The sequence below is a fragment of the Rattus norvegicus genome, chromosome 9 (genome assembly GCF_021556685.1).
Source record: "Rattus norvegicus strain SHRSP/BbbUtx chromosome 9, alternate assembly SHRSP_T2T, whole genome shotgun sequence".
Taxonomy (NCBI): Eukaryota; Metazoa; Chordata; class Mammalia; order Rodentia; family Muridae; genus Rattus; species Rattus norvegicus.
In genome coordinates, this window is record NC_141542.1 from 12,264,199 (window position 1) to 12,287,670 (window position 23,472).

Consider the following 23,472-nt stretch of genomic DNA (forward strand, 5'->3'; position numbering starts at 1 on the left):
ACGTGTCTTTTTTATATGTTGGGGCATCTTTTGGGTATATGCCCAAGAGAGGTATAGCTGGAACCTCAGGCAGTTCAATGTCCAATTTTCAGAGGAACCTCCAGACTGATTTCCAGAATGGTTGTACCAGTCTGCAATCACACCAACAATGGAGGAGTGTTCCTCTTTCTCCGCATCCTCGCCAGCATCTGCTGTCACCTGAGTTTTTGATCTTAGCCATTCTCACTGGTGTGAGGTGAAATCTCAGGGTTGTTTTGATTTGCATTTCCCTTATGACTAAAGATGTTGAACATTTCTTTAGGTGCTTCTCAGCCATTCGGCATTCCTCAGCTGTGAAATCTTTGTTTAGCTCTGAACCCCATTTTTTAATAGGGTTATTTGTCTCCCTGCGGTCTAACTTCTTGAGTTCTTTGTATATTTTGGATATAAGGCCTCTATCTGTTGTAGGATTGGTAAAGATATTTTCCCAATCTGTTGGTTGCCGATTTGTCCTAACCACAGTGTCCTTTGCCTTACAGAAGCTTTGCAGTTTTATGAGATCCCATTTGTCGATTCTTGATCTTAGAGCATAAGACACTGGTGTTTTGTTCAGGAATTTTTTTCCAGTGCCCATGTGTTCCAGATGCTTCCCTAGTTTTTCTTCTATTAGTTTGAGTGTATCAGGTTTGATGTGGAGGTCCTTGATCCACTTGGACTTAAGCTTTGTACAGGGTGATAAGCATGGATCAATCTGCATTCTTCAACATGTTGACCTCCAGTTGAACCAGCACCATTTGCTGAAAATGCTATCTTTTTTCCATTGGCTGCTTTTGGCTCCTTTGTCAAAAATCAAGTGACCATAGTTATGTGGGTTCATTTCTGGGTCTTCAATTCTATTCCATTGGTCTATCTGTCTGTCTCTGTACCAATACCATGCAGTTTTTATCACTATTGCTCTGTAATACTGCTTGAGTTCAGGGATAGTGATTCCCCCTGAAGTCCTTTTATTGTTGAGGATTGTTTTAGCTATCCTGGGTTTTTTGTTATTCCAGATGAATTTGCAAATTGTTCTGTCTAACTCTTTGAAGAATTGGATTGGTATTTTGATGGGTATTGCATTGAATCTGTAGATTGCTTTTGGTAAAATGGCCATTTTTACTATATTAATCCTGCCAATCCATGAGCATGGGAGATCTTTCCATCTTCTGAGGTCTTCTTCAATTTCTTTCTTCAGAGTCTTGACGTTCTGATTGTACAGATCTTTTACTTGCTTGGTTAAAGTCACACCGAGGTACTTTATATAATTTGGGTCTATTATGAAGGGTGTCGTTTCCCTAATTTCTTTCTCGGCTTGTTTCTCTTTTGTGTAGAGGAAGGCTACTGATTTATCTGAGTTAATTTTATACCCAGCCACTTTGCTGAAGTTGTTTATCACCTTTAGTAGTACTCTGGTGGAACTTTTGGGATCACTTAAATAAACTACCATATCATCTGCAAATAGTGATATTTTGACCTCTTCTTTTCCGATCTGTATCCCCTTGACCTCCTTTTGTTGTCTGATCGCTCTGGCTAGAACTCCAAGAAGTCTATTGAATAAGTAGGGAGAGTGTGGGCAGCCTTGTCTAGTCCCTGATTTTAGTAGGATTGCTTCAAGTTTCTCTCCATTTAGTTTAATGTTAGCAACTGGTTTGCTGTATATGGCTTTTACTATGTTTAGGTATGGGCCTTTCATTCCTATTCTTTCCAGGACTTTTATCATGAATGGGTGTTGAATTTTGTCAAATGCTTTCTCAGCATCTAATGAAATGACCATGTGGTTTTGTTCTTTCAGTTTGTTTATATAATGCATCACGTTGATGGTTTTCCGTATATTAAACCATCCCTGCATGCCTGGGATGAAGCCTACTTGATCATGGTGGATTATTGTATTTGATATTAGAATGGCTACTTCAGCTTGCTTCTTCTGACCATTTGCTTGGAAAGTTTTTTTCCAGCCTTTCACTTTGAGGTAGTGTCTGTCTTTGTCTCTGAGGTGTGTTTCCTGTAGGCAGCAGAATGCAGGGTCCTCGTTGCGTATCCAGTTTGTTAATCTATGTCTTTTTATTGGGGAGTTGAGGCCATTGATGTTGAGAGATACTAAGGAATAGTTATTATTGCTTCCTGTTATATTCATATTTGGATGTGAGGTTATGTTTGTGTGCTTTTCTTCTCTTTGTTTTGTTGCCAAGACGATTAGTTTCTTGCTTCTTCTAGGGTATAGCTTGCCTCCTTATGTTGGGCTTTTCCCTTTATTATCCTTTGTAGTGCTGGATTTGTAGAAAGATATTGTTTAAATTTGGTTTTGTCATGGAATATCTTTGTTTCTCCATCTATGTTAATTGAGACTTTTGCAGGATACAGTAACCTGGGCTGGCATTTGTGTTCTCTTAGGGTCTGTATGACATCTGTCCAGGATCTTCTGGCCTTCATAGTTTCTGGCGAAAAGTCTGGTGTGATTCTGCTAGGTCTGCCTTTATATGTTACTTGACCTTTTTCCCTTACTGCTTTTAATATTCTTTGTTTATTTTGCGCGTTTGGTGTTTTGACTATTATGTGACGGGAGGTGTTTCTTTTCTGGTCCAATCTATTTGGAGTTCTGTAGGCTTCTTGTATGCCTATGGGTATCTCTTTTTTTAGGTTAGGGAAGTTTTCTTCTATGATTTTGTTGAAGATATTTACTGGTCCTTTGAGCTGGGAGTCTTCACTCTCTTCTATACCTATTATCCTTAGGTTTGATCTTCTCATTGAGTCCTGGATTTCCTGTATGTTTTGGACCAGTAGCTTTTTCTGCTTTACATTATCTTTGACAGTTGAGTCAATGATTTCTATGGAATCTTCTGCTCCCGAGATTCTCTCTTCCATCTCTTGTATTCTGTTGGTGAAGCTCGTATCTACAGCTCCTTGTCTTTTCTTCTGATTTTCTATGTCCAGGGTTGTTTCCATGTGTTCTTTCTTGATTGCTTCTATTTCCATTTTTAATTCCTTCAACTGTTTGATTGTGTTTTCCTGGAATTCTTTCAGGGATTTTTGTGTCTCCTCTCTATGGGTTTCTACTTGTTTATTTATGTTTTCCTGGAATTCTTTCAGGGATTTTTGCGATTCCTCTCTGTAGGCTTCTACTTGTTCTCTAAGGGAGTTCTCCACGTCTTTCTTGAAGTCCTCCAGCATCATGATCAAATATGATTTTGAAACTAGATCTTGCTTTTCTTGTGTGTTTGGATATTCCATGTTTATTTTGGTGGGAGACTTGGGCTCCGATGATGCCATGTAGTCTTGGTTTCTGTTGCTTGGGTTCCTGTGCTTGCCTCTCGCCATCAGATTATCTCTAGTGTTAGTTTGTTCTGCTATTTCTGACAGTGGCTAGACTGTTCTATAAGCCTGTGTGTTAGGAGTGCTGTAGACCTGTTTTCCTGTTTTCTTTCAGCCAGTTATGGGGACAGAGTGTTCTGCTTTCGGGCGTGTAGTTTTTCCTCTCTACAGGTCTTCAGCTGTTCCTGTGGGCCTGTGTCTTGAATTCACCAGGCAGGTCACTTGTAGCAGAAAAGTTTGTCTTACCTGTGGTCCCGAGGCTCAAGTTTGCTCGCGGGGTGCTGCCCAGGAGCTCTCTGCGGCGGCAGCAACCAGGAAGATATGCGCCGCCCTTTCCGGGAGCTTCTGTGCACTAGCGTTCCAGATGGTGTTTGGTGTTTTCCTCTGGCGTCCGAGATGTGTGTGCAGAGTGCAGTTTCTTCTGGTTTCCCAGTCGTGTCTGCCTCTCTGTAGGTTTAGCTCTCCCTCCCACGGGATTTGGGTGCAGAGAACTGTTTATCTGGTCGGTTTCCTTCAGGTTCCAGTGGTGTCTCAGTCGCAGGGGTCCTGCCGCTCCTGGGCCCTCCCCTACGGGAACCCAGAGGCCTTATACAGTTTCCTCTTGGGCCAGGGATGTGGGCAGGGGTGGGCAGTGTTGGTGGTCTCCTCCGCTCTGCAGCCTCAGGAGTGCCCACCTGGCCAGGCGGTGAGATCTCTCCCACGGGGTTTGGGAGCAGAGAGCTGCTGCGGGCCGGGATCCGCGGGTCGCATTTGCTTCTTTTTGTTCTAGAACTTTTAGGTGTGCTGTCAAGCTGCTAGTGTATGCTCCCTCCAGTTTTCTTTTAGAGGCCCTCAGATCTATGAGTTTTCCACAGCACTGCTTTCATTGTGTCTCATAAGTTTGGTTATGTTGTGCCTTCGTTTTCATTAAATTATAAAGTCTTTAATTTCTTTATTTCTTCCTTGACCAAATTACCATCGGGTAGAGTGTTGTTCAGCTTCCATGTGTATGTGGGCTTTCTATCATTTTTGCTCTTATTGAAGGCCAGCTTTAGTCCATGGTGATCTGATAGGGAACATGGGATTATTTCAATCTTCTTGTATCTGTTGAGTCCTGTTTTGTGTCTGATTATATGGTCAGTTTTGGAGGAGGTACCATGAGGTGCTGCAAAGGTGGTCTATTCTTTTTTTTTAGGATGAAATGTTTATAGATATGTTAAATCCATTTGGTTCATAACATCTGTTAGTTTCTCTGTGTCTGTGTTTAGTTTCTCTTTCCATGTTATGTCCATTATTAGAGTGGGTTGCAATGTGTTCTTTGAGCTTAATAAAGTTTCTTTTATGAATGTAGGTGCCCTTCCATTTGTGCTGCAAGGTTATAGCAGGGTATTACCTAGCATGGTCCATTAAATAGCAGTGTGCTTTGGGTGGCAATGAGATGACCTTTGTGTCTAGTAGGGCCCCAAGAAATGGTTCAGTATGTGGGGTTATGGAGGGTGCCTAACAACTGCTGATACACAGCTCATGTAGAACTGCATGGTTGGTGAACAGAAAGGCTTGTCATAGAGTATGTTACATGGGGCTTTGTGGGGAAATATTCAGCTGGTTCTAGATGAGCAATACATTTGAGGAGATGGTTTTGGGGGATGGGACTTCAAGCTGGGGCAAATACTACTAATGGTATTTGAGCAGAGCAGCTGGAGGACATATGTGTCAAGTCCTGACTTGCTGGTATGTATTGAATAGAGTGGTGGAGAGAGAGAGGCATCCAGACCTGATACATTGTAATGTTTGTGGAGTTTTGGTATGTGTTTGTGTGTGCATGGAAAAAGGTCTCAGTTAAGACCTAATATCTAGAGGTATATGTGGTATAGGGCCACAAGTATTTGCATGGGCTGGTACCTACTAGTGTTGGAGCTGTGCTGTGTCCAGCAGAGCCTGGTAACTTGAAGTCTTTGTGGGGGAGCAGGAGGATGTCTGCACGGGTTGATAACTAGCAGTGTGTATAGAGAATTCATAGGACACGTGCAGCTCTAGGCTTTCTGTTTTCTAGGAGAAGCAGCATTGAGACACTCAAGCTACAGAATGTTCCATGTCTTTCCCATCTTTTACCTCACTCTTCTACTTTCCTGAGGTATTTGGAAGTCAAAAGCAAAGCTAACAGTAAGAGCTGGAAGGGACAACACAGCTTTGGGTTGTGATCATTCTTCTATCCCACATTCCTGTGGAGAAATCTTGGAAGTGGATAAGGGAGTCTTGAGTGTAAAACAGCAGCAAACAAAGCACATCTGCCTGTCTGCCAGGACATTCCCTTGGTACTGCTAAATAGTAAATCAGTATCTTGGCATAGGATAGGAATTTGTGGCACCTGGGTGTTACAGTGATGAGGCTCACTCTAGATGTCCTAAGGCGGTGTTTGAACAAGCCAGGCTCCACATTCTGTATTTTCTTGTCTGGTAAATGCAGAGCTCCTGTGTCCATAGTTCACCTTTTCTGTGTTATGTTATAACATAACTGAATAATCCTCTCCACAACGTCACAGTTAGGTAATTCTCTTAGGTAACTTTTATATGAACACTATAGTTTTAGATTTTGGGACAGTGTAATATTGGTGACAGTGTTCATTATTTCAATGGCTTTCCTACTTGCTTTTTTATGCTTCTTTTGCAACCCTTGTGGATAAACAATGTTATCTGCCTTGATTTGCCTGTGTGCCTTTGACAGAACTAGCTGACTTGAATTAGGTGATCTGTTGCTGGTTTTTGTGGTCAATCTCATGTGTTCAGTCTTTGTTCCTTCCTTGTAGCACTTTCTGTTTCTTGGAGGCTTTGTGTGGAAAGTGCTAGAACCAGAAGTGCAGGGTCTTGAGGAATCTTTTCTGCCCTCTTCCAGTAATTTGTTACATTTGGTATTTGAGCATCATACTAGATTTGGCTAAGTCTATAGATGAAGTGCAAAAGTTCCCTCATGTTAACAACTTTATATTTCTATCAACCAAGTTTTAAAGTTTTCTTAATGACAATTTACGTAAGTTATGTTGGAATTCTTGAATACTTCAGTATTTAAATAGAATTTTTCAGTGAGAAATTGTCTAATAGGATGACCTCCAGTTCACCCTCTTCAGCTTAGTTGTAGCCAGGCATAATTGGTCCATGGACATTGCCTTTCTCAGATCTAGTCTAGAGGCCCAACAGTTGTGCATTCCCTTCTCAAGACTCTACTGAGACACGTTCCTCATCTGATAAGGCCAGTTTTCTTGGTAATCCAAGAGGACATAGATGACATTTCTGCACTGTAGAAAGCATGAAAATGAATTGGGGATCTCATCTCCCGAAAGGCTTTCACAGGGGGTCTTTATTCCCAGATACTACTGAGAAGTGAGGATGGTAGTCTATAGGTAGATGATGGAATAGAAACCATTTCATTGTTATTCACAACATGTCTTTCTGATGCTGTGTAGAGCCTCTATGATCCTTTAAAGCTCATGCAATGGCCTGCTGGTCTCCCAGCAGAAGGGTGGTGTGACATGCTATCCTTCATCTCTGGACAAGTGTTGAGTGTGAAGGTCCTGGGATTGGGAAGTGGAAATGAGCTTCAGGATGTGGCCAGGGACCTACAAGAGAAGAAATATTATGGATCAATGAAGAAGCTGGCCAAGAGTTTCACATTCCCCAAGCCCAATACCTGTAACCCTGGCAGATAACAGTAGGCTTATTTTTTTTAGTGGAATCAGGACTGAGACAGATATAAAATTTAGTGTCTTCCAGTGTGAAAGTCGCTACAATGACATCATCATTGTCTCTTCTGTCACCTCTGACTACAAGTTAATGATTTCTCACTGATGCCCTGTTACTTTTCAGAAATCAGGCCCTAGAAGCAAAGGAGGTAAAGTGTTCCTCACCAAAATGTCTAAACATATGCACCTAATTCTTGCACCACAACTCACATATGTTTACATGAGACTAAATGCATACATGTTGAAAGTAAACCTCCACAATAGCATATGTCCAAAAGAGTCTGAAAATATTAGAAGAGAAAGGACAGTCAATGAGAGATCTGGATTTGGCCTCTGAGTCTCCAAAGAAGCCAGGTGCACTGGTTACATAAGGTCAAAAGGTTTACTGGGTAGAACTTAAAACACTGTCCCAACCAAAACTGATCTGTCCAAAAAAGCAAGGTACAGAGCATCTCAAGGACTCAGTTTTGTCCTCTATGAGGTGAATACCTGTGGAATGTTTTGAGATGATCTTTGTGAAGACCCTGCTACAAATAGCTGGACTGACTGCCCCTGCTCCTATTCCCTCCAGCAGATAGGGAAGGAAGGAGGTACTGGATGTGGGGTCCTGGTACTCATCTGATTTCTCTCCTATCGGGTAAAAGTCTACATGGAGCAATGCCCCTCACTGAGTAGCAAGGGTACACAAAGTCCCCATCAGATTTATGCATTTCATTTCTTGCTATTGAAATATATCATCTTAGAGACATTTAGCTGGATCTGGAGCCAATGATTCATGCTGGTGAATTATGTCAAATGCTTTCTCAGCATCTAATGAAATGATCATGTGGGTTTTTTCTTTGAGTTTGTTCACATAGTTGAATATGTTGATGGATTTCTGTGTATTGAACCATTCCTGCATTCCTGGGATGAAACCTCATTGATCCTGATGGATGATCATTTTTATGTGTTTTGGGATTTGGTTTGCGAGAATTTTATTGAGTATTTTTACATCAATATTCATAAGGGGAATTGGTGTGAAGTTCTCTTTCTTTGTTGGGTCTTTGTGTGGTTCAGGTATAAGCTTAATTGTGGTTTCATAGAAGGAATTGTATAGTGTTCCTTCTGTTTTTATTTTGTGAAACAGTTTGGCCAGTATTGGTATAAAGTCTTCTATGAAGGTCTCATAAAATTCTACACTAAATCCATCTGGTACTGAGCATTTTTTGGTTGGGAGATTTTTAATGACTGCTTCTATTTCTTTACTTATTATGGGCCTGTTTAGATGGTTTATCTAATCCTGATTTAAGTTTGGTACCTGTTATCGATCTAGAAAATTGTGTATTTCATCCAGATTTTTCCCGTTTTCTTGAATATAGGGTTTTGTAGTAGGATCTGATGATCTTTTGAATTTCCTCAGAATCTATTGTTATTTCTCCTATTTCATTTCTGATTTTGTTAATTTGGATACACTCTCTATGCCCTTTGGATAGTCAGGCTAAGGGTTTATCTATCTTGTTGATTTCCTCAAAGAACCAGTTCCTGGTTTTGTTGATTCTTTGTATAAGTTGGTTGATTTGAGCCCTGAGTTTGATTATTTCCTGTCATCTACTCCTCTTGGGTGTATTTGCTTCTTTTTGTTCTAGAGATTTTAGGTGTGCTGTCAAGCTGCTGATGTATGCTCTCTCCTGTTTCTTTTTGGAGGCACTCAACTATGAGTTTTCCTCTTAGCACTGCTTTCATTGTGTCCCATAAGTTTGGGTATGTTGTGCCCTAATTTTCATTACATTCTAAAAAGTTTTTAATATATTTCTTCATTTCTTCCTTGACCATTGAGTAAAACATTGCTCAACTTCCATGTATATGCAGGCTTTCTGTCGTTTTTGTTGTTATTAAATACCAGCCTTAGATTATGGTGATCTGATACCATGTATGGGGTTATTTCAATCTTCTTGTATCTGTTGAGGCCTGTTTTGTGACTCAGTATATGGTCAGTTTTTGAGAAAGGACCATGAGGTGCTGAAAGGAAGGTATATTCTTTTGTCTTAGGATGAAATGTTCTATAAATATCTGTTAAATTCATTTGGTTCATAACTTCTGTCAGTTTCTGTATGTCTGTTTAATTGCTCTTTCCACGATCTGTCGATGGATGAGAGTGAGGTATTGAAATCTGCTACTATTAGTTTGTGAGGTATAATATGTGATTTGAGCTTTAGTAAGGTTTGTTTTATGAATGTAGGTACCCTTGCATTTGGAGCATACATATTCAGGATTGAGAGTTCATCTTGGTGGATTATTCCTTTGATGTATATGAAGTGTCCTTCCTTATTTTTTTGGATGACTTTCAGTTGAAAGTCGATTTTATTCAATATTAAAATGTGTACTCCAGCTTGTTTTTTGGATTATTTGCTTGGAAAATTGTTTTCCAGCCTTATACTCTAATAGTGGCTATCTTTGTCACTGAGGTGTGTTTTCTGTATGCAGCAAAATTCTGGTTCCTCTTTACATATCCAGTCTGTTAGTCTATGTCTTTTTATTGGGGAATTGAGTCCATTGATTTGGAGAAGTATTAAGGAGTTTTGATTGTTGTTTCCTATTATTTTGTTGTTAGAGGTGGAATTATGTTTGTGTGTCTCTCTTCTTTTAGTTTTTTACTTTTTCTAGGGTGTACTTTCCCTCCTTGTTTTGGAATTTTCTATCTCTTATCCTTTGTAGGGATGGATTTGTAGAAATATATTGTGTAGGTTTGGTTTTATCATGGAATATCTTGGTTTCTCCATCTATGTTAATTGAAATTTTTGCTGGATATAGTTGCCTTGGCTCGCATTTGTGTTATCTTAAGTTCCATATGATATCTGCCCAAGATCTTCTGGCTTTCATAATCTGTGGTGAGAAGTCTGGTGTAATTCTCATAGGTCTACCTTTATATGTTAGTTGACCTTTTTCCCTTACTGCCTTTAATATTCTTTCTTTGTTTTGTGCATTTGATGTTTTGACTATTATGTGATGGGAAGAATTTCTTTTCTGGCCCAATCTATTTGGAGTTCTGTAGGCTTCTTTTATGTTGATGCTTATTGCATCTCTTTCTTTAGGTTAGTGAAGTTTTCTTCCATAATTTTTTGAAGATATTTACTGATCCTTTTACTTGGGGAGCTTTGCACTCTTCTATACCTATTATCCTTTGGTTTGATCTTCTCATTGTGTCCCAGATTTCCTGAATGTTTTGGGATAGGTGCTTTTTGCATTTTTCATTATCTTTGACAATTGTGATGTTTTTTTTAATGGTATCTTCTGCCCCTGAGATTCTCTCTTCTATCTCTTGTAGTCTGTTGGTGATGCTTGCATCTGTGGCTCCTGATCTCTTTCCTAGGTTTTCTATCTCCTGGGTTGTCTTCCTTTTTGCTTTCTTTATTGTTTCTAGTTTCATTTTTAATTTTGGATGATTTTGTTCAATCCCTTTACTTGTTTGTATTTTAAGGGATTTTTGTGTTTCTTCTTCAAGGGTTTCTACTTGTTCTACTTGTGTTGTTCTGTATGTCTTTAAGGGAGTTATTTGTGTCCTTCTTAAAGTCCTCTATCATTATGAGATATAATTTTAAATCCAAATCTTGCTTTTCTGGTGTGTTTGGATATTCAGTATTTGCTTTGGTGGAAGAACTGGGCTCTGATGGTGCCAAGTATACATCTAAGTCTAGATACATGGAATAGCTTGATGCTCTGTTGCTTTAAGAAAATACTGACTAAAAGTAAGGAAGGTGAGAAAAAAGAGTTTATTTCATCTCACAAGCTAGGCTATCATGAAGTAATGCCTACACAGTAACTTTAGACAGGAATGAAGAGGAGAACATGGAGTTACATTGGTTGCTGCCCTGCTTTCCATATTGTCTGGGTGTGCTTTAGAGAAACCAGGACCTCCTGCCAAGGGGTGGCACAAACATTTGGCAGTACCCTCCATATCAATCATGAATTAAATGCTCCACAGACCTGCAAAAAAACCAATCTGATGGACATAATTCCTCGACTGGAGTTTCTTCTTCCAGGTGACTCTAGTTTGTGCCATGTTGACAAAAACTACCCAGCACATATATTAAAGTCATTGTTTGCACATCCTCATACTGCCATTCTTCATGATGTCTAACTCCTCACCGAAACCAATCAACCAATCAATCAACCAACCAACCAACCAAATAACAATAAAAAACCATGTAGTATACATTTTTATTCATTAACAATTTGTGTTTAGGGATTATTAATTATGAATAATGGAAATTAACATTCTCCTAAAATGAAGACTTTTTTTTAGATTCATCTCTATATGATTTACTTAGTAAATCATCACAGGAGTCATTCATTTGACTCCTAAGCTCTTTTTAAAAAATATTTATTTATTTATTTATTTATTTATTTATTTATTTAATTGATTTTATGCTTCTTGGATATTTTATGTATTTACATTTCAAATGTTATCTCCATTCTCCTTCTCCCGCATCCCCTCCCCACTCCTCTTGCCTCTTTGAAGATGCTCCCACTCCCACCCACCCACTCCAACCTCTCTTGGTGACCAGTATGCTCAGGAAAAATGCCACATTTGGTGTTGTGCAGTTTGGCGGTCGGGAGAAAATGATCCACAAGGTGCAAGGTTTTAGTTGAGTATAATACCCCAGTCTCTTCCACAAATTGGGATAGGTACTTCTTTGACAATTCTGGGTAAGATCTCTTTGCCTGAGAAGTGGTTGTTTCAGGGGCATAGCTGAATGCAAGGGCATGGCTGGCTAATGTGGAAGTTCAGGGTGCTGGAAAGGGATGTAGCCCTGTGAAAAGAATGGGACCTCAGGACTGTATGGGGTCCATGTGCTCATCTGGAAGGGCGAGTGAAACAGATTTATGTTTCTAGGACTGTAATACCTTTTTGCGTGTCTCATAGTGACCTGAGGTGCTGAGCCATGGGTCCTTTTCAGAATTTGCCTGCACCCGCAGTGGAGCCTAGGGATGTGTATCCCAGCTCCTCACCTGGTCCAAGGTCTAGTATGCATCCCCAAAATCCTAAACCTGAGGGGCAGTTGAGAGGGAACACTGGAGGGCAGAGTCCCCAGAATGAGTCTACATGGGGGTAGACTGAAAAATACTAGATTGTGATTGAGTGATTTATTTGACATTTTAAAATTGTGGTCTTATTATACCTTGTTCATAGTAAAAATATTATACAATTATTTTTGCTAGAGGTTTTTACTCTCTATTTGCAATGTAAACCACACATTGCAAATGTGGAAATAGTTAAAATGCTGGCAGCTCATGGTAAACATGGGTTTCTTATGTTGGCTAGTGTTTGCACAGAGCTGTGAAACCTGTGACAGTTATTTTCTAGAGTGGCATGGCACTTTTTAATTAGAATGTCTCTCTCTCTCTCTTTCTCTCTCTCTCTCTCTCTCTCTCTGTCTGTGTGTGTGTGTGTGTGTGTGTGTGTGTTCTGTGTGAGTTTATCCACATAATTTATAGATTTTAAATCTATAAACCACCATGTCTGGAGAAGGCTGGACATATATACAGGACACATGCCCTTTCTTGACATGTACAACACAGACTTTGTCTTAAACTATTGTCTAAAGACTTCTTTTACAGCTTAGAAGAGCATTTAAATCATAGTTAATGTAATTGAATAAATAGTAATCATTCAAAAATAGCAAAATCAAGAGGTTTGTGAGCCCAGTTTTAAGGGAAGTTATAAACCGTATATTAAGGACATATTTTGAATAGACAAAATTCACAAACACAGCCAAGAAGAAGACAGATTTGGAGAGAATAAACAATAGATGTATTTGCAAGTTTTCCAATGAAAATATAAACTGGATAGAATTAATCTTCTCCCCTATATAGCTTTTGTTTTAGCTTCTTCCTGAATTTTGTTTCCATTTAATGCCAGAAAATTATTTGGCCATGTTATGTTCATTTGGCATTCATTTCTATGTTTTGGGATTTTTACAATTTATACTGTCGTGGGGGCACCAATGCCAAGGCAGACATTTAGAAGTCAAAAGACAATTTTTCAGAAGTTGTTTTCTTCTTCCATCATAAGGGTTCTGAGAATTAAACTCAATTTCTGGGAATTGACCTCAGTTCTGGGAATGATCAGCTTTGATAACAAATACCTTACATTTATCCTGACATGAACCTTTAACTTAGACGAGGTTGATATTCCATAGGGAGAATAGTGTTATGTCCCAGATACAAAGCATGCTCAGTGATATTTTGTGTCTCTTTCATGTTTTTCATAAGCCTCAAATATTTCAAACTACTTCCAGCACCATGCTACTTTCTTAGATAAGTTGTTCCTGGAGAGAATACCTATATCGTTTATGCTTGTTCTTTCAGAATTGTGTACTCTCTAGTGTCTTTTTCCCCATGTCAGTTATCCAAATAATTTTACTGATGTGCTGTGCAATGTGGAAAATGTTAACAAGTGTACTGATTAAACAAAATTGCAAGTGTTGGGACTAATACAGGCTTTTGAAGATTGTGGTAGAGGTGTCCTCTTTAGAAAAGTGCTGAACAAATTTGAATTGGATTTTCAAGCAAACACCTGTATGTATGGAAAACACTGCTGATTTTTAGTAGATTTGTTGAGGGCTTTGTACAAATTGTGCTATGGAGATTGTATAGTATTTGCTGTTTAAGCATTGGGGGTATAAATTCCCATTCCCAGGACATACAGAATAATCCAGTAACCTTAGTGCTCTAGGGCAGAGAGAAGAGTACATGTGGGGAGACCCATGGATCCAGCTGCATATGTAGCAGAGGAATGCATCGACTGGTATCAAAAGGAAGAGAAGACCTTTGTCTTGTGAAGGCTCATTTCCTAGTGTAGAGGAATGCCAGTGTAGTGAAGCATAGTGGGTGGATGGGAAGGGGAGCATTAGGAGTGATGGCAAAGGGGTTGTACTGAGAAAGGGGATAACATTTGAAATTTAAACACATAAAATATCCAATAAAATAAATGAAATTTAGAAAAAGAAAATTCTTTTTTTAAAAGATTTTCCAAATTGTGGAGTGCAAGTTTTTAATATATTTCCTTATGATTCTCTGGATTTTCTCAGTTTCTGTTGTTATCTCTCTCTTTTCATTTCTAATCATGGTACTTTGGATATTTTCTCTCTGCCTTTTATTTAATTTGACTAAGAGTTTGTCAATCTTGCTGATTTTGTCAAAAAATCAACCTTTTGTTACATTGATTCTTTGTATTTGTTCCAAATTTATTTACTTCAGCCCTGACTTTGATTATTTCTTGCCATCTCCTTCTTTTGGTTGTGATTTCTTTCTTTTATGCTATAGCTTTCAGGTATGCTCACAGTTTCTAATATAACAGCTCTTAACAACCCTGTGAAGCACTTAGTTCCTCTGAGAACTGTCTTTATTGTGTCCTTTAAGTGTGAACATGTAGAGTAACCATTTTCATTCAATTCTAGAAAGTGTTTAATTTCTTTCTTAATTTCTAGCTTGACTTGCTTTCATTCAGTAGTGACCTGTTCTTTTACCATGAGTTTGTAAAGATTTCTGTCTTTTAGTTTTTTGTTTCATTTTTCTATTGTTGGTATCCAGCTTCTCTTGTGATAGACAGAATGTAGAGAGTTATTTCAACTTTCTTGTATGTGAAGACTTTGCGTCTAAGTATGTGATCAATTTTGGAGAAAGTTCTATGATGTGCAAAGAAGAAAGTATATTACTTTGTATTTGGGTGAAATGTTCTGTAAATATTTGTCAGATCCATTTAGTTTTCGATGTCAGTTAGCTCTGGTATTTCTCTATTTAGTTTTGTCTGTATGACATGTCAACTGAGTAGGGTATTGAAGTCTCCTACTATCTGTGTTTAAGGGTCAATATATGAGTAAAGCTGTAAAAATGCTTCTATTATGAACTTAGGTGTACTTGAATTCACGAATGGATGCTAAGAATTGAGCACTTAAACTGAAAATTAAATCAAATAATTAGGAACTAATTAGTTGGCACAGGTAATTTCAAGACAAGAGAGCATTTAGGCTATGCTGTGGCTTCTTCTGAACTCTCTTGTCTACATCTGTGGTGAAAAAGAGCAACTGTTGGATAGACAGATTGGAAAAAAATCTGCAGATTACTGACTAGGAAAAGACAAAGTGAAAATTTCAGCTAAGGTGTATGCTGAAAAAGAGGCTGAGATTGTTACCTGTAATCCCCTGCTCTGCTGTGGGATGATATGAACATACACTGAGGAAAAACTCCACCTATAGCAGACTTCAACTTCTGAACATGCACATTTGTTTAAAAGGTGTCAGTCTGAACTGAGACTGCCACAGAAGGGGATGGATCCCTGATCCTCAACAGTACCCCCAAAATCCAAGAGTAAAGCTGTAACCATGAAGTACAAAAAGCATTGGAGACCTCAAGGTTTTAGTGATACCAGATGTAAGAGAGGTCTGCCGAGGAAGGTTGCATGAGCTTATTAATTGGCTCATTCTTAAACTGGACTGAATCATTTTTACTATCCATTTTCCTGCACCCAGTCTGTTATCAGTATTTATCATGAGCAGAAATAAATAAATGATTGATAGCAAACAAATGGAGTAACTGAAACTCTTTTATTGAATTTTGTGTATATAGAGATGTGCTAGTAAAATAATCATAAGTCAATGCTAGTAAAACTAAAATGTTTATAAACGTTCTAACAGTTACTTAACTACTCTTCTGATGTAATGTTTCATTTACTTGATTAATTCTTTTCTCTAAAAGTAATAGTTAAAAATTGCCAATGGGTAAATTATGAATACAATCGTGTACAAAGCCAACATAGTATGTTTTACCATTTATCTCTTTCAAGTTCTGCTATTTTAATTTCTGAATACAAAGGAAACTCCCAGAAAAATAAAGCCAAAAGAGGCTTAAGTTCGACACTATTATGTTTCCAAAGTTTACCTTAAATCTACAGTTAACCAGTAGATGGTTGGAGACCAGAGTCATTCCTTTTATAGGCTAGAGTGACTCTGGGCTCTTATGAACTTAACCCTGAAAGGAGGCAGATGTAGGGACTTCAGTTTAGTTTGGATTGTAAGAGGGGACTCTCTACCTAGAGAAACTTTGAATAATTTCAAGACTTAGAAGCAAACAATAAAAATTTACAATACAATTAGGATATAATTTTTTAATATAATAGACATTGTTAATTAACTATACACATATGGTTAGATTTCGGCAGTAACCAAGCGATTGTCTATAAGTTCAACAAAATTTCAGACTTTTCTAGTATTTTATAACCACATCATTGGGAATGTATTAGTGAGCTTTCTTTCATTATAACAATATCTGGGGAAAGCAACTTATAAAGACAGAAGCTTTATTTTAGCTCTTGGGTTTGGAATTTACATTCTGTGGAGAGATGGACAGAATATCATGGTGAGGGTAAATGGCAAAGCAAAACTAACCACCTCATTTTATTGAATTTTTCATGGCCAAGAAACAAGGGAAAGGAAGACCCAGGGCCAGGAGCACTCATTTTCTTCTAGGCCATGTTCCAGTTTCTTAGCTTCCATCCACTAACTTCTACTACACCTTCTCATAGCTCTTGCTGGTAGTAACACATGCTGTGCCCACGTCCTCAACATTTAGGAGAAAGTGTACATTTGAGTGATAGAAAGCAAATGTCATTCTAGCTCATGCTAGGTACCCTGAACTCACATATATATCCTGCTCATACCACAGGCTGCTCCTGCTGATCTCAGCTTAGCAGTGCTGACATCTGCAACTAAAGTGAAAGGGTAAGTGCTGAGAATTTGTGACCCGAAACGTGTTTGCCTTTCCGTCTTCCGAGCCATCGTGCAACATGCTGTGTTCTCCATATTGCCTGGTTACTGGGAGTAAAAGGATGCCCAAGACATGGAGCGAGTGGGAGGTGGAAGGAAGTATGCTGGCAAGCAAATGCAGATGGACTCTGCTAAAGTGGGCAAAAGTACAAGCTGTTCCTCAGAAGAGATGACAGGAGATCAAAACTCAACTGGCTGCAAGTTGAACACCAAGCATCCATTCTGCTTTTTTCAAGACACAATTTGTGCTTTCCAAAGGTCACCCTCATGCCTTTCTTCTGTTTCTTTTATGCTCCAGAACTAGGATTCTGTTTATTAAGATTTGGATTTCTGACATCTCCTTGAAGTCCTTCCCTCAATTTCCTCCTACCAGGTAGAAAATGTTCCAGTGAGCATGTTGCAACAAGTTGTCTACAAACTGAGTCTTCCCACTGTAACCATGAAAAATACCGATTGAGCAGAAAGACATTAGGAATTTCTGTACATTCATTTAGATGATTTCTAATATTTGTGTTTTTGTGCATAAGATAGTTATTTAGAGTTAGAATATAGGCTATACCTCCTAGAAAGATGTCATCATAAAATTTATACTATTCAAGTTTGTTTATTTATTAGCTTATTAAGCCATCTTACTGATTTGTACTGAATAGTGGAGAAAGTATACACTGGACATAATATGATTTTGTGAATTGTAATGTGATGTCAGTAATAACAGAGTCGGTGTCACAGTCCTTGGCATTTACAGTTTGCTTTCTGATCTTCCTTTGGCTGGATTGAGGCTTGCAGACGGACTCCTGTCCTTGATGTCTATCTTCTCATCTTGATCAGAGTTCCGTGCAGAAGTTTAGAGAGGTTCCATCCAACTTTTGCTCATAGATTTCATCAAACCTCTCATTCTGGGCCACAGTAAAGTGGTTTTTCCAATCACCCACAATTCCTAAAGGACAAAGGCCAGACAAAAGCATCAGTGTGTGGTTGACAGACTGTATCCCTGACTGGAGTGTGCAGTACCCACATTGGTGCTGTCCTGAGAGGAGCTCAATTCCTCACCACTTTACCTCTCCTTAATGAGAAGGGGGTTTAGTTTTCTTTGTGCAGGGGCTCTGGCATCTAAATAAAATCAATCAATTCAATGTGACCCAGAATCTTGGCTCTACTGTGCTACACACACATATTAGGTAGTAACAATTATAAAAATGAAGGAATGGTAGACATATAGCCATACAAGGAGATCTTAAGATGTTATACTGGCCAGAGATCTGGGGCATAAGAAAATACATATTGTGACACTCCAAGTATATGCCACCTAAGAACAAACAAAACCAACTTACAGTGAGAAATGGGAATATTTTCTTCTGAAGGAAAGATTGCCTGCAAAGGATATGGCAGGATATCAACCAAGCTGATGGAATTCTTTTTACTTTGATCACTTAGTTTTATTTGTTTGTAAGAATGTATTGAACTGCATCGTTTATTTCTATGAATTGTTTTTAGTAGATTATGTTATTGGAACGAGATTCTATTTTTATTATTTTAAATAATTTTAGAGAGATAATCACTGTAACACTTGTGATTCTTAAAGAAAATTATCCAACTTGATGAACAAGAAATGTTCATTGTAGCATTAATCATAAAAATATGGACACAATATCTAGAATAAGAGAAATACTTGGAAGAATAACAGGATATCCATGAGTCCTGTATAGACAGTCATGCGTAGAGGTCAGTATTTCTTTTCCTGGAGGGATAGCTCATATTCTGGTAAGCAAAAGTATGTAAGGTAATCACGGTTTGTGTTAGTGAACAGGTTTCTGTCATGGTATTCTTAGTTGTGTTTTTATGGCCAAAGCAAGCAAGCAAAGAAGCAAACACAAGTGAGTGCAGAGAAGAGTGGACATGGATAGACTGGGAAAAAGGGTGCTTCTCAAACCTTACCAAAGTCTAAGAGAGAAAAGAGGGAATACTGCAAGGGCAATGGATTAACTCCTGTGCTGAAAGTAAAAGAAAAAAAGTTCTGCAGCTGTTTATAAAACCTAGTCCTGGTTGCATAGCAGTGGAAAAAAGTGCAGATGTTAATGAGACAGTGGGATGGGTTTCATTCTGTACCTACCTTTTTGGAAAGTGGGTTTACTGAGGATCTGTGTGAAATCATCGAACTGTTGAGTTTTAGAAAGTTACTGAGTATACTAACTTTAAAAAATAACATTCCCCACTTAAAAGTGAATCACCAGGGATAATCAGATTTTTTTCTTTCAAAATCTAGGAAGCATTAAGGGCCTGGGTCTCAGTAATACATGCTGAAAGTCCTGAAAGTGTCATGAGTCATGATTTGGAGACAGAATCAAACTAGATGTCAGCTCTGATGAGTCTAACCGCAGGCAGGGATCCCAAGGAGGTGTGCACCAAGGGGAGTCTGTCTTAGTTATCTGTAAGACTTGCTTTGTAGAGCTTCTTGTACACTAGGAACAAATCTCTAGCTTTCTTAGAATCACAATATGTGGATTGGAGAGGGACTGCCTCAGAATTAGAGATAAATAAGCCCCACAGACCTTTTCTCATGAAAGGGGAAATGGACTGGTCCATGATAGTCTTGGGGATTGTAGAAAAATTTGTCAAAGGATTGTCTTTCATTTTCTCAAACGATGTCTCCAGGACTATTTTATCCACGACCTCTTCATCCAAATTCTTGCCCATGAACTGCATTACCTTCTGGATTTCACGCTTTGGGTCCTGTGAGTGAGGGTAGCATTAGTTGGACTGGAAAAGAGTTTTCACACTATCACATTTTTCCAGACATCTCTGTCAGAACCACATTCCTAAAGCAGCTTCCCTGTTCCTGATGCTGAAGAAGTAATTTACTTACCCTCTTCATGTCTTCATAGAAGAGGAAGAGAATCTGGTATCTGTCTCGAATTTCCCACCATCCTTTCACATGGTCAAACCAAGATCCCCAACTTACTGTGAAAAACAAGAATTGTTTTCATGGACACAAACCTTCCAAGTCAGGAAAGTTTGACTTTCCTTTTTTCTTTTTCTTTCTCTCTCTCTCTCTCTCTCTTTCTCTCTCTCTCTTTCTTTCTTTCTTTCTTTCTTTCTTTTTTTCTCTCTCTCTCTCTGTCTCACTCTCTGTCTCTGTCTCTGTCTCTCTGTCTCTCTCTCTCTCTTTCTTTCTTTCTTTTTTTCTTTTTTCTGGCTTCAGGTACATCAGAGAAGGAAAAATTCTGTATTAGATATTTCCCAGCATCACTGAGCTGCTCGATTCTGAGGTCACGTAGTTTCTGTCAGTATTGGGGGCTTTTCTTTAATATGAGAATTAAAGTGGCTTCATATTGATTATGCACAATCACTTGCACCCTGATATTATGACAGGGTCACACAGGCTGAGGAAAGTCTATAGGTCGGGAATCCCCAAATAGAGGCCAGGATAGGAGGCACAGGAAACTCTGGGGGATCAACTGTCAGGGGTTGTTCTCTCAGCTCAGCCTAATCGGGGTAAAACCACAGAGGGACAATGCATTTTTATTTACCTTTTCCATTGATGAAGGTTTCAAAATACTCATTCCAGGTGCCTGGATTGGGGAGCACCTGGCACATTCTGTAGAAGTGGTAGTAGGAAACCATGCAGTCTTTGGCGTTTCGAGCCACATAAAGGTACTTTGGAGAAGAAGAGAGGTGAGTTAAAGGAACACAAATATTGGAACTCCCTAGTTGTCCCTCTGGGTGAGTCCTTTTGGGGAATGCTCAGCTCTCCTGCCCTGGCACTGAGACTCAGCCTAGAGCAATGTCACCAATTATGGTACTCCCAGCCCAGCCCTAACTCATTAAAATTTATCTCAATTCTTGATTTCCCTTTTGTTATCAGGGGCAAACTCTTCCTCTACATACTCTGAATCAACTACAGAGCCACTGAGCCTTCCAGAAACCTCAGCCTGATTTCTGAGAAAGCAATTGCTCCACCTGCTGTTTTGGCGTGGAGCAGCACCGTGGATCCTACTTGATATGAGCACACACTTTCTTCCATGATGATCACTTTAAAATCTGTGTGTTTCTACACAGAATAAGCAAACACTAGGTGCATTTCAATAAGGACCCTGTTGGGAGACTTTGTTATCTTGCCCATGTATTCTCCAAGTCAAAATGCTGCTGTGCACCAATGGAAAGAATTTTCTAAAGTGTCAGATTATTTATTTATTTTTTAATTTAATTCTTGCACTTTGTACTCAGGCTGTCTTTCACCTCAGTATTGACTGACATTTTAGGAGTTTTATCTTTCCTTTTCAGGGATGTGCTTTCCAGCCACATGGCATAACTCTCACCTTTCCTCAGCCCTCATTCATCCCTTTCCAAGTCCATACATTTCTCTATTCTGATGCACACAGTCTGAGGGTTAGGCTCGTTCTGGTTTTTAATTTTCTGTGTTGTATATATAAATCGTTAAATATGTATATATAATATATAATGTATATAATATATGATGATATATACATATATGTGTAAGCAATTATAAAACACCATTGCTTTATTTGATGATTCAACCTAAAGTCACATCTTCTTTCTTTATGTCATATTTGATACAATGATCTATTTGGTACAGCATTAACATTTTCTTTTTTTGTCACTTTTTTTGTTTGTTTATTTATTTATTTACTTTTTTAACTTGAGTATTTCTTATTTCCATTTGGAGTGTTATTCCCTTTCCCGGTTTACGGGCCAACATCCCCCTAATCCCTCCCCCTCCCCTTCTTTATTGGTGTTCCCCTCCGCATCCTCCCACCATTGCCGCCCTCCCTCCAGTAATCACGTTCACTGGGGGTTCAGTCTTAGCAGGATCCAGGGCTTCCCCTTACACTGATGATCTTACTAGGGTATTCAATGCTATCTATTTGGTCAGAGTACAGGGTCAGTCCATGTATAGTCTTTAGGTAGTGGCTTAGTCCCTGGATGCTCTGGTTGCTTGGCATTGTTGTTCATATGGTGTCTCGAGACCCTTCAAGCTTTTCAGTTCTTTCTCTGATTTCTTCAATGAAGGTCCTATTCTCAGTTCAGTGGTTTGCTGCTGGCATTCGCCTCTGTATTTGCTGTATTCTGGCTGTGTCTCTCAGAGGAGATCTACATCCAGCTCCTGTCTGCCTGCACTTCTTTGCTTCATCCATCTTGTCTAATTGGGTGGCTGTATATGTATGGGCCACATGTGTGGCAGGCTCTGAATGGGTGTTCCTCTGGTTCTGTTTTAATCTTTGCTTCTCTATTCCCTGCCAAGGATATTCTTGTTCCCCTTTCAAAGAAGGAGTGAAGATTTCACATTTTGATCACCCGTATTGAGTTTCAAGTGTTCTAGGCATCTAGGGTAATTCAAGCATTTGGGCTAATAGCCACTTATCAATGAGTGCATACCATGTGTGTTTTTCTGTGATTGGGTTATCTCACTCAGGATGATATTTTCCAGTTCCAACCATTTGCCTACAAATTTCATAAAGTCATTGTGTTTGATAGCTGAGTAATATTCCATTGTGTAGGTGTACCACACTTTCTGTATCCATTCCTCTGTTGAAGGGCATCTGGGTTCTTTCCAGCTTCTGGCTATTATAAATAAGGCTATAAAATAGTGGAGCACGTGTCTTTTTTATCTGTTGCGGCATCTTTTGGGTATATGCCCAAGAGAGGTATAGCTGGATCCTCAGGCAGTTCAATGTCCAATTTTCCGAGGAACCTCCATACTGATTTCCAGAATGGTTGTACCAGTCTGCAATCCCACCAACAATGGAGGAGTGTTCCTCTTTCTCCCCATCCTTGCCAGCATTTGCTGTCACCTGAGGTTTTGATCTTAGCCATTCTCACTGGTGTGAGGTGAAATCTCAGGGTTGTTTTGATTTGCATTTCCCTTATGACTAAAGATGTTGAACATTTCTTTAGGTGTTTCTCAGCCATTCAGCGTTCCTCAGCTGTGAATTCTTTGTTTAGCTCTGAACCCCATTTTTTAATAGGGTTATTTGTCTCCCTGCGGTCTAACTTCTTGAGTTCTTTGTATATTTTGGATATAAGGCCTCTATCTGTTGTAGGATTGGTAAAGATCTTTTCCCAATCTGTTGGTTGCCGTTTTGTCCTAACCACAGTGTCCTTTGCCTTACAGAAGCTTTGCAGTTTTATGAGATCCCAGTTGTCGATTCTTGATCTTAGAGCGTAAGCCACTGGTGTTTTGTTCAGGAAATTTTTTCCAGTGCCCATGTGTTCCAGATGCTTCCCTAGTTTTTCTTCTATTAGTTTGAGTGTATCTAGTTTGATGTGGAGGTCCTTGATCCACTTGGACTTAAGCTTTGTACAGGGTGATAAGCATTGATTGATCTGCATTCTTCTCCATGTTGACCTCCAGTTGAACCAGCACCATTTGCTGAAAATGCTATCTTTTTTCCATTGGCTGCTTTTGGCTCCTTTATCAAAAATCAAGTGCCCATAGGTGTGTGGGTTCATTTCTGGGTCTTCAATTCTGTTCCATTGGTCTATCTGTTTGTCTCTGTACCAATACCATGCAGTTTTTATCACTATTGCTCTGTAATACTGCTTGAGTTCAGGGATAGTGATTCCCCCTGAAGTCCTTTTATTGTTGAGGATAGTTTTAGCTATCCTGGG

At 39.1% G+C, this 23,472-nt stretch overlaps 1 protein-coding gene across 10 annotated transcripts in view; it reads right to left on the reverse strand.

The window, feature by feature from the left end:
- Positions 1–15,608: 15,608 nt before the first annotated feature.
- Sult1c2a (sulfotransferase family 1C member 2A) overlaps positions 15,609–23,472 on the reverse strand; it is a 31,181-nt gene continuing 23,317 nt past the window's right edge. For 5 of the 10 annotated variants that reach the window (XM_087565701.1, XM_087565700.1, XM_087565703.1 and 2 more), the window contains 4 exons: positions 20,373–20,499; positions 19,709–19,803; positions 19,395–19,575; positions 15,609–17,782 (listed from right to left, as the gene is read on the reverse strand). In XM_087565701.1, the coding sequence (XP_087421827.1) occupies positions 17,670–17,782; positions 19,395–19,575; positions 19,709–19,803; positions 20,373–20,499 (516 nt within the window). In that variant the 3' untranslated portion in view covers positions 15,609–17,669. 10 annotated transcript variants of the gene reach the window in all.